This window comes from Drosophila erecta, unplaced genomic scaffold (assembly GCF_003286155.1).
Source record: "Drosophila erecta strain 14021-0224.00,06,07 unplaced genomic scaffold, DereRS2 tig00000021-arrow-pilon, whole genome shotgun sequence".
Classification (NCBI taxonomy): domain Eukaryota; kingdom Metazoa; phylum Arthropoda; class Insecta; order Diptera; family Drosophilidae; genus Drosophila; species Drosophila erecta.
The window spans coordinates 10,439,617-10,450,663 of NW_020825198.1; the positions used below are offsets into that span (position 1 = coordinate 10,439,617).

An 11,047-nucleotide genomic window follows, 5' to 3' on the forward strand; every position below is an offset into this window, starting at 1 on the left:
TGGAAACAATGATCTTAACATCCCGGTAATAAGAAAATTATTTGTCAAAAATATTAAGTTTCTGAAGAAAAGGTAGGTGACACACGAACTTTATGTAAGGCATTGCATTCCTTAGTTTAATTCATATGCATAAAAAGCTACATTTAATCATTGGAAAACAAAATGTAATATATTTTAATCCGAGCACTCCGTGACATAGTACATACACACACTACACAATTTATATATTAGTAAGCAAAAAAAATAATAAACATGGACTGCAAAGCGCCTGGACTGCTTGAAACTCCTAGTGAGTCGGAAGTGACGCACTGCACCATCTCCGCTCTGGACAACATATCGATCCAGGAAGAGGAGAGTTCTTCGGCCTTGGATCTTTCCAAGGTTTCCAATAAGCTGGAGGAGATGAAGCAAAGGGTGCTATATATGAAGCGCCTTCTAATTCGGCCCGTACAAGTAAACGAAGCCGAATGTCCTTCGGAAAGTGACCACATGAAACTGGACATTGAGCAGTCCAGCTCGGACAATGGCCAACTGAGCGGAGTTGGACAGGACACAGTTCGAGCTTTGGAGCAGATCAACGATTTGAATCGCCGACTTAAGGAGTCATCTGACTCGCTGACTGAACTGGACGCAATAGTCCAGCGAAACATCCGATGCATCAGAAAGCTGGACAAGAAGCTGCTGGAAGTGCCCAAGTGGCAGGAGGAACTGAAGCACAACACGGGATTGTGTTTGGAGCGATACAATGACCTGGACATTTCCCGGGGCAACTACCTCGACTACAGCGACAACTTCGTGCGGCCCATCCAGACCAACATGAAGTTCTGTTTCGCATCAAAGGTATGGGTTTTTTCCCATCATGGAAAGCAATTCTCCCCTTCATACACTCAACCATGAAGCTACAACTCTTAAAGTATATTTTTTATAAATACTAATGTTTGCATCCTGCCTCAAGGCTCCCCTCACATGCAATAGGCAAGATTACAATGTCATGGTACACGCCTTGAGTAAATCCCGGAGGACGCTATTGAAGTGCCACGAGGACCTAATGAAGTACACACGGAACTTGGACGAAGCGCTGACAGTGAGGAACTTCGATAACCTGGTTCTGCCATCCATATCGGAGCTATCGCTGCTGCTGGAGAAGAGCGTCCAGGTGAACAAGCGCAGGAACTCAAGTATCAAGGAGCGAAGATCCTTCAAGTTCGCCTGGGCTGCTCCTTTAACGAAGCAGGAGAAATACTCGCCCTCCGCCGATAATTTCGATTGAGATAATTGAAAACGCAGTCAACCACAAAAACGCCAATATTGTAATTTAAAGTGCCATCTAGTTTCGCATTTTACGGCTCCAAATTTGCGCATAATGAATATGCACACGGACATGCGGCATAAAACACACAATGATCAGGCTAATTGTGCAAAAATGTTTTTGCAAATATTATGTTAACAAATTTTGCGGCATTTGAAGCCACAAAAATGCAATTAGCCGTGAATGTAATTAACCGACAAAATGTGAGTGTGCAGTGGCCACTCCAACCGAAATGGTAAAAAAAATGGGAAAACCACCAAATGAATGTGCACCAAATTTGAATTAGAAATTGAATTTATTCCACGAGAGTATTGGGAAATCGAAGGGGCCTCTGATCTGGGGGAAAATTGATGGCCAGAATGCCTTTGACACCTTGGCGGAGCTTCATTTTTGGTTTGACAAGGGTTCAGAACTCGGTGGCCCCAGGAATTTCCCTTGGGAACGGGAGCAACAAGTTTGTCATGAACGATACTCCTTCCGGTCCAAAAATTTCAGCTATCAAATTGGGCAAACAACAGCCCGAGCAAAGTTTGTGGCCAAATTAATTGAACGGACCTGGCAGGGAAATGCTTTCCGCACGAAAGTCCTTGCCTCATGGAGTCTTTACCTTTCACCTTTGACAGGACACTTAATTCATCGAGCGAATGTGAAACCGAAAATTTAATTTAATTAGTGGCCTCCGAGTGTTGAAGGTGCTTGGAGGCCTCGTTGGAGTAAAACTTTTATGGCAGCTGTTGAGCAAGGATACGCCGTGTTACGCCCTTTATTCCCGTAATTGCGCATTGGCTGCACATGTCCTGGTTACCAACTTCCCGGGTCCATTGTTCTTTTGTTGGCCGTTTGAATACCTGGAATACCTGTGCTCCACTTGCCAAACCTCTGACCCTGCGGCCTATTCATATAGTTGAATGCAAATGAGCCAAGTTGGGGAGCAAAAGTCAAAGAAAACTTGCTCTGTTTTAAGAGCAAGAGGGGGAGGGCTAAGAACTGTCCGGTGGAAAGCTCAGGCATTCATAACCTCCTTATCGTCTTCGTATGGTCTTAGGTGTTTTCGATTCATTAGTCGACTCCCTGCCAAACTTATCCCATTTAGCAGCCCAGTCCATCGATCAATCAGTCAACTCATTGCGGCTAGCAAAAAAGTTTATCTACAAATTGGAAATTTTAATAAAAATTCTTGCGCTAAATTACGCTCAACAATGAAATCCCCACCTTGCCCTTTTTGGAATTCCCAATCCCAATCCCAATCCGAATCCCCCATCATTGTCATTGTCCAACTGTTCGCTTAAGTGGTGTTAAGTATTTGAAAATCTCTGCTTCGGTTTTCCGCCCCAGTCAGCCTCACTGTTACACCCATTCTGCCCATCGCATGCCTTCCGTTTTATTGTTTTACGACAGTTGGCCAAATACTTTGGCTAGCTAAAAGTTTTGCCCTCATGGTCATCCAATTGTCTGTGATTTACGGAGGCTTCTCCAAGGATCCTGGGCGGACGTCCAGTCAGTCAGCGGAGCGAAGCGGAACCCACAACAGAAACTGCAGTCCAGCATTCAGTGGATATTGATTTATTGCTGCTCAACTGGTGACACACGTGCGTTTTACAATCAGGAATATGAATGCACTTGGGATATATGATGCACAAAATCGGACATAGATTCGAAAGCAAAAATATGCTAAAACTCTTCTGAAGCCAGTTATTACCAATACAACGCTCGTTAGGCAGATTTATGCCCAAATCAAACTGGAATTCTAACTCCCCTTCATCCTTCATTAGATACCATAGCAAATATGAAGGAGGTGAGGTCTGAAAAGGTTATATCTTCTCATAACTTTCGACGATTCCTTGCGCCCTGGTTTCTTGAAGGTCGCGCAGACATTTATCCATGGGCGTGACCACGCAGAGGGGTTTCCTTCCACTGAAGTAGGCACTGCTGGGTCGAGCGTAGGACACGTGGTGGCCATTCAACCAGGAGGTGATCTCGTCCAGACACAGGCACTGCCAAGGATTTCCCTCCAAAGTGATGTGTTGTAATTGCAACAGATTTTGCAATGACTTCAAGTCCGGCAGGAAGGTGAGACGATTGTTGTTGAGCTCCAGGTGATTGAGGCGATCCAAAGTGTCCAGAATTTCTCCTTCAATCTCCTCCAGACGATTCTCGCTAATTGTGAGCAATTGTAACTGCCGCAGTGGTGCAAACATGCGAAGATCCAGAGTGACCAACCTATTCCTTCGGAGCCTAAGTTCCTTGATGAAAGGCAGAGAGGAAAGTGCCAGAGGATGCAGATCCGCAATGTTGTTGTTGCTCAAATCCAGGTAGGTCAGCTTGCGGAGAATCCTTTCACCGAATACACGCAATCCCAGCTTTTTAATGTTATTCCTGCTGAGATCCAGCTTCTCCAAAGCTGTTAGATTGGCAAAGACGTCATCGGGAAGAACCGAGATCTTGTTACCCTGCAAGTGCAGAGTTTGCAGTGAACACAGTCCCAAAAAGGCCCTCGGATGGATTCTGTTTATCTGGTTCAGCCACAAATTGAGGGTTCTTAGTTGCTTGAGCCTGCAAAACACTGAGTCCTCCAGGACTCTAACATTATTCGAGCTATAGTCGAGCAGATCCAAGGGCGCAACTTCGCCGGGTGCCATGAAAAGGGTTCGCTTGATCTCAAATAGATTATTGTTGGATACATTTAAAACTCGAAGATTGGGCAACGCATAAAATATTCCCATGTCCAGGCGCTCCAGCCAATTGCTGTGAAGATGCAGTTCCTCCAGTTTGGGCAAGCCCCGAAAGTGGCACCATTGAAACTAAGGGATTTATAGAGTATATATCATGGCCCTCAGCTATGTTATCAATCACTTACGTCTCTCAAGTTATTGTTACTTATGGACAGGAAACGCAAGTTTGCATTTTCGCCAAGAGTAATGTTTTCCTGATAGTTGGTGGTTAGATCGAGAAATCGCAGCTTTTTCAAATCCTTAAAAGCATTGGGTTCTATGTTGGCTATCAGGTTCTCAGAAAAGTTGGCGTACTCCAAGTTGGCGAAACCACTCATCAGTTTGGCGGTAATAGCCAATATGTCGTTGTAGCTCACATCGAAATTGATCATTTCGGATGGGTTGGGAAAGTGCTCTGACTTCAGCTCCTCCAACTGACAGTGGGTGAGATTCAGCTTCTGCAGCGCCTTGAAATCTTGTAGTCCGCATTCGCCCAGGGTCACACCACCGGATTCAGATAGATCCAATTGCAAAAGTCTAGAGAGACCAGGCAGTGCCCCGTCTTCTGCTCTTTCGATTCCTGTGTGCTCATTGACCACCTTCACACTTCGCCAGGTGTCACCGACATAGCGATTCAGTTGCTCGAAGCTCTCGATTTCCCGGCACAGATGGCTCCCGTTTCCCAGATCCTCGCACTCCTGAAGATCCTTCCCGAACACTCCGGTCAGCAGCAGCAAGGCCAAAACTAGCATCGCCTGCATTTTTACAACTAAAACGAACTTCAGCTTGGATGAAGTGCAATGCGTTAATTGGAGTTTATTTTTATCAGAGCAAACTTGTTTCAGTTCTATAGTTCAGCTAAAAGCCGGTTTCCGATTTCGTTAACCGAAATCAGCTGATGATTAGTGATGGTCCAGTTGAATCGAGAGGAAATTGTTTTCAACGCGAAGTTTGCTAAGTGTTGTCTTGTTATTACTCATCTTGTAACATTACATATAAGCCAACTAATTGTTTTTAACACGAAGCTTGCACCGGAACTTTTTGATTTTGATTACTTTATTGTCATAAAGTCTGGAAATTATTCCAAAACATATTCTGAAGTCCTGGATGTGTAGCATCGTTCTGGATCGTTCGGAAAACTAGTTATTCTGCACGACGCATAGAATCGGTTACGATTTCAAGCGATATTGTCACGGAAACCGGTTAGGACCTCAACTTTAAATAGTAGTGAAAAACATGTGAAATTTCGTTTGGAAACTTTAGAAAATAATAAATGGTTAAAATCCTTCAAATGCTAAAATCGTAGAAAATTTGTTACAGTATTTATTACAAAGGTTGTTTTATATTAAACAAAACTTAATTCACAAAAGCGAAGTTGTGATCAAATCGCGCCACTTAGTGTTATAAAGCATTTATCGCCGTCATTCCATATATATATTTTTCTTACAAAAAACAAATATATTTGTTGTAATACACAAAAAGAAAACCTACCTTTTCGTAATAGCAGTAGGGGTATATATAAATATTCTGATGCTTAACAATAGACAAGGTTAAATATATTCTTCTCTCCATAAGACACTGAAAATACCGTTTAAAGTACATGGTTCAATAACGAATCATTCGTTGGTTAGTTGTCGCTTCAGAGCATAATTATAAATTCATAAATAAAAAGGATTTCTCGTCGAATACTTCACACAAGTCGTGGATGAGGCGAAATAGCAAAAATGCTAACTTAAAGTTAGTTTTATATTCTGGCAATGTCCTCACAAGGGAAGCCTGAGTTCAGTATGTTCAGTTCAGTATCAAAATAAAGAAGGAGTTTCATTAGTGCGATCCATTTTCATCAACAAGTATGGTACAGAAGACTTGTACTCGGCTGTTCACCGGGAAGATAATTGTGTAAGGTAGCAACTCAAAATAATGCACAACATTTAATCGTCGCCACAATCGTCGCAATCGCCGCAATCTCCACAATCGCCACAATCGCCGCAATCGCCACAATCTCCACAGTCGCCACAACAATCGGTTGAAGCGCAAAAACAATCGACGCACAAGCCACCACCTGATTCCTAAAGCATTCCGGGCCTATCGCTCTCTTGGTTTGCCGATTTCTCAAAGAACATGGCATCCTATGGGGCAAACAGAAAGCAAACATTTAGTGTGGGTAAGATTTACAACTAAAGGGCTTAGTGCTGGACTAGCCTACTCAAACTAAGCTGAAGGATTTGATGGGCCGGAGGGTCAACATTACCTCAGCACCAACGTAGTCTGCGTTGCAGACGTCTTAACAGCTTGAACCGATAAAAATGAACACTATACAACTGATTGGCGGAGGCCAAGGATGAAAAACTAAAATAAATCTTAGCTGAATAGAACACACTTACAATGAGGAATGTGGCGCCCAGCAGAACGGCCTTCATGCGCACATCCAAGTCCAGTGGGAAATTGATGCCGAAGAAGTCCGCATCCGTGAAAATTTCACGTGCCAGGCCGGACCACTGCTTCGAGATCTTGCCGATCTTCTCACCAGTGAGCGAAACAACCTGAAAATCAAAAATGCTTCATAAAATCACACAGAAGATATGAATATTGTAAGCATACATTAAACTCGACGTCGCCGCAGATCGAATAGGTGCAGAAAGGTCCTTCGATGCGCATCACCGTGTCACCCACGTGGTTGAGGATGCGGAAGGATGGCGAGCAGATGGACCACTCCTGCTCGATGGTGCCGATAACATTGCCGGGTGGCGCCGATACCTCGATGCTCTGCAGACAGCAGGGGAACAGACAGGAGGAGCAGGCCAGCGGGCGGTGCATGTGGATCACTTCCTGCTGGAAGTTGTCAAAGACCCGCATGTCGAAGGGACGCGAAGGACCACAGCAATTGCGCGTGCAGCAGTCGTTGTCCTCCGCCGCGAAATAGACCTTCTGACCCAGGGCGTTCTTGATTATAAACTTGTTGTTGGTCTCGAAACCCGTGAAGGCCTCCAGCAGCTCGACCTTCTGCTTAACTAAAAGCTGGTCGATAGTCGTAAGGTACTCCAATCCGCGCGGACAGTTCGGAATTCCGGTAGGTATACTCATCCAATCTCCTGCAAAAATGGCACTCATTAATATGCATTCTCAAGAGCAATGTATGGCGAAAAAGGAATGTATCTAAATTATTTGTTTGGCTTAAATCGTTGTAATAGTTGAGGATGCAACCAAAACGAAGAAGCATTTCGATTTTGATTTGCTTGAATGGAATTTAAAAATAAAACTTAAAGTGAACTTTATGATAACGTTCTCCTCTTCAGACTTCTTATAATCCTGGTGTGTAAATTAAATTAGTGCACACAAAAGAGCAGCTTGTTCAGCTCGTTCAGTTGCCAGTGTGTCAATTGGTCAATGTCAGCGACACAATTGCTCGGCCTTTCTAATTGGAAGCATCACAATGGAGCAAGCCCCCCTGACACATCCCATGGATTACCCCCAGCCACAAGCTATTATGCTACCTCAGCCATCAAGGCTCTTGTATCTAATCGGCGCTAGAAAGATATACTTTATGCCGGGCTCTAAAGATAAATCTCATAATAAATACTTAATTTCACAATGTAAAGAAACCTCGAAAAGATTTACATTAATCAGAGATTTCTAGATCAAAAGAGATTTGAATTCAGTTTTTGCAGCTAACTACAATAGACATATCTCATCGGATTCCTATTTATCAGTTATCCATTATCTTTCTGAGTATTTCATTCGATTTACTATGGAAATCCCTGTCCCCACAGTATCTGGTCAAGACCACAATAGGATCTCCTTACCTCCTGTCCTCGTCGCTCACGTAGAACTCGTAGCCCTTGCGCTTGGCGGACTTATTTAGTCGGATGGTGTGTCTGAGTTTCTTGGGCAGTGGTTTGTTGGCCTCCCTGCAGACCAGCTGCCTCAGAGTCTGGGATCTGGAGCAGATCTGGTTGTACTGGGTATACAGCGAGTGCCAGATGAAGCGCAGCACCTTGGAGCCGCTCCTCACACCCCTGGAATGGGATTCCTCCGGGTGTCCTCCAGCCTCGCCACCGCTCAGATCGAGTGTGGAAACGCAGCTTGCTGGGTTTTCAGTGGACATTTTTCTAGACTGACACGACCGCCTGCTCTGCAGCACAGAGATGAACTAACTGTTCGGCGGGGAAAAATCAACGCCATCCACGGCGACGGCGACGGACATTTTAAATGACGCTTGGTATTATTTTATTGGTTCAATTAAGGCAGACGCTAGGCATTCCGATAAGCGCCAAAGATCTGGCACGGTTATTCAGCTTATTTCGGGGACGCATCCGATGCACGTGTAAACAAAATAACAATTGATAAGAGGCGGTCTTAGAACCTCAAAGTATCTCACACTGTCCAAAGTGACTACGTAAATGTTTGCACCCCACTTCGCTACTGGGGGAACCTTTAATCTACACAGATCTTGGCGAGCTACCTCTATTGGGGACGATGGGTTCAGTGCTTGCACCCGAAGAATTCTTAAGACAACTGATTGGACATTATCTTAATCGCAGGGCAACGACACACCGAGCATCACAAAGATGCGATCTTGTTTTGATTCAACGTTTGCGTGGTAACATTATATAAGAAGTAAACTCAGATATGAAATGCCTAATTTGTACAAGGAAGCAGAAAGCGATAAAGTCGGGTGCCATATATAAATGGCACACCATATATAAATATTTGAAAGTCAATCGATAAAAGCTTTTAAATTCCAAAGCATGGCTTGCTTTCGTACCATAGTTCTTATCAGACACGCGGACTTTCTTTGTTCCTATAATTTCGAATACTTGTTTCAAGTTACAGACTAGTTTTTGATTACTTGCCCGCTGTTCCGCCCCGTGATGGAATCCGCGGTCTCATTCCCGGCTGCGTGACGATGGGCTGTCCTGGTTGTCCTGGTGGATACCCGCCGAATGCGTTGGCAGGTCCTCCTGGTCCTGCTGGTCCGGGGGGATAACCGCCGAAGGCCTGTGGAGGTGGTGCTCCTCCTCCGTAGGGTGGCTGTCCACCGGGACCACCTCCATAAGGTGGAGCACCCGCATAAGGTGGCTGGCCACCTGGACCACCCACGTAAGGTGGTTGTCCGGCTCCGTAGGGCTGAGCTTCTCCGTACGGCGGCATTTGAGGAACTGGAGCGTAACCGGCTTGCTGCGGACCTGGCGTAAACCCCTGCAACGATCGGGATTGGATTTAATAATGAGCAACACAATTTTATTGAGAGGCGTTTCGATTAGTTGCTGTGCTCGGGCTTCAACTTTGCAGTACTTATCGGCACTTTGTCGCGGATCATTATGAAGTTGATAAGAATGGTTTTAGAGAAAATAAGAGAAAATGCTGTAGTCGAGTTCCCCGACTATCGGATACCCGTTACTCAGCTAGTGGAATATCGGTAGAAATTGGGGAACAAAATAATAAAATATAAGAAGCTTAAGCATTTTTTAAAGTGTGGGCGTTACACTACGTATAAATAAATATATGAAAATGTATAAATATATGAAATGGGTTGCCTCTCTTATTAAGTCTCGACTAGAGCGGTTTTCCATGATGATGAGTAATACACGTATGTTTAGTGGAAATAAATTGCCTTTCTGGCAGTGGATGTTTTAAGGCCGTGGAAACAAAACGGCGGGACATGATAAGCCCGCATATGTAAATGTATTCAAGAAGAGTATCTAGTTTTAGACTTGCTTATCCAGTCTGCATTACTGGTTTTAATTTATGTACCTCTGTACATTGAGTTCTTATCGTGTTGTTAGGGGGGAAAACGATGATTGCATTTGTCAACACGCCGATTTCACGGATTCGCGTGAAAATCCAATGAATCTTTTTTGCGTGAGTGTGGATTTATAAATAAGCAAATACCAACTGGCATGACGTCATGGTCGCGGTGGGCCTGTACAGGACGCACCCTCCACAACACCCACTTTCCCCAGCATTTTCCTCGCCTGGAGGGGGGACACAATTTTGGAACTCACGTAATTCATGGACGGCGGCGGCTGTGGATGGCCGGCGACGGGGGGGTAGGGGGCGTTGTGGGCGCCACTGGGCGGTGGGTAGCCGAATGCCTCGGCGGGCGGAGCGTTTGGCTGGAATCCGGATCCGAAACCGGGTGGGGCGTAACCGCCCTGATTGACGTTGCTTTTCATTTCGTGGGTTTTCCCCGGATTTCGCCTCTTTTGCTGCTCTTCTTCTTCTGCACTCCGCGTGCTGCGTTGTTGTTGCACTGCAGGGGAGTTGTTGCGGCCACGCCCCCAACGAAATCGCAGCAATGTGGTTCTTGTTTTGCACGCACTATCTGTTAATTAATGTAGTTTCGAAACAAATGAAATTCGCTCAATCAGGTGGACTCGCAGTGTTACCGTATCTGAAGAGCGAAAAAATACCACCTACTCGCAAAATATACCAAGTTCTTAAAATAACATTATAACATTAAAATAAAATTATTGGAAACTTTAAAAAACTCCTATACTACTAAAATATCACACGACTTCATTTAAATAAGCGAATTTAAAGATATTTTACAAATCAATACATGGCGCCACAAATCCCCTGAATGAAATGTTTACTTTACAATGTAAAAGTAATGTATAAATGTAATGTTCCATAACAGAGCTCGCCCAGCAGTGCCCTGTTATTAGCAGAACCATATAGCGAAGACACCTCTCACAACTGGAAACCTGAGTAGAGACTCAAACCTCTGTTGCGAGCTTGGAACTTCGTTCATTAAAATTCGATTGTGATTCGGTTATATTTTAAAAATGTATCTATTCAGGTCTGAAATAATTATATTATGAAAAGAAATCACATAAAAATAGTATTTTTATTTAAGAAACCTTATGTTTAATGAGACCATGTCTCGATGTATACTTAAAACCAAAATAAAAATAAGAATCATTTACAAAATACTTATTTTCATTAGGTTTCCTTTAATGTTTTCGGTATACTTGTATTATTTATTATCGGTATATTTATATTAGTTATTAAAGCTGTTTCAGGA

At 43.9% G+C, this 11,047-nt stretch overlaps 3 protein-coding genes across 5 annotated transcripts; 1 reads left to right on the plus strand and 2 right to left on the minus strand.

Moving 5' to 3' along the window:
• Positions 1-207: 207 nt before the first annotated feature.
• LOC6546501 lies at positions 208-1,573 on the plus strand. Its single transcript, XM_001972231.3, has 2 exons — positions 208-840; positions 956-1,573. Exons 1-2 carry the CDS (start codon positions 253-255, stop codon positions 1,268-1,270), a joined length of 903 nt encoding a protein of 300 aa, XP_001972267.2. The 5' UTR covers positions 208-252; the 3' UTR covers positions 1,271-1,573.
• Positions 1,574-2,867: 1,294 nt separating this feature from the next.
• Positions 2,868-5,215, minus strand: LOC6546502 (insulin-like growth factor-binding protein complex acid labile subunit). The gene is made up of 2 exons (XM_001972232.3): positions 4,167-5,215; positions 2,868-4,110 (listed from the first exon to the last, which is right to left on the minus strand). The coding sequence occupies exons 1-2, from the start codon at positions 4,779-4,781 to the stop codon at positions 3,121-3,123; spliced, it is 1,605 nt and encodes a 534-aa protein (XP_001972268.1). The 5' UTR covers positions 4,782-5,215; the 3' UTR covers positions 2,868-3,120.
• Positions 5,216-5,328: 113 nt separating this feature from the next.
• Positions 5,329-10,438, minus strand: LOC6546503 (phospholipid scramblase 1). 3 transcript variants are annotated; one of them, XM_001972233.3, is made up of 5 exons: positions 10,026-10,438; positions 8,874-9,219; positions 6,622-7,112; positions 6,405-6,563; positions 5,552-6,149 (listed from the first exon to the last, which is right to left on the minus strand). In XM_001972233.3, exons 1-5 carry the CDS (start codon positions 10,194-10,196, stop codon positions 6,090-6,092), a joined length of 1,227 nt encoding a protein of 408 aa, XP_001972269.1. In that variant the 5' UTR covers positions 10,197-10,438; the 3' UTR covers positions 5,552-6,089. The 3 variants fall into 3 exon arrangements, with proteins under 3 accessions (XP_015013209.1, XP_001972269.1, XP_015013210.1); XM_015157723.2 differs by lacking the exons at positions 8,874-9,219; positions 10,026-10,438 and adding an exon at positions 7,824-8,232 and having other exon boundaries at positions 5,329-6,149; positions 6,622-7,099; XM_015157724.2 differs by lacking the exons at positions 8,874-9,219; positions 10,026-10,438 and adding an exon at positions 7,824-7,900.
• Positions 10,439-11,047: the final 609 nt, after the last annotated feature.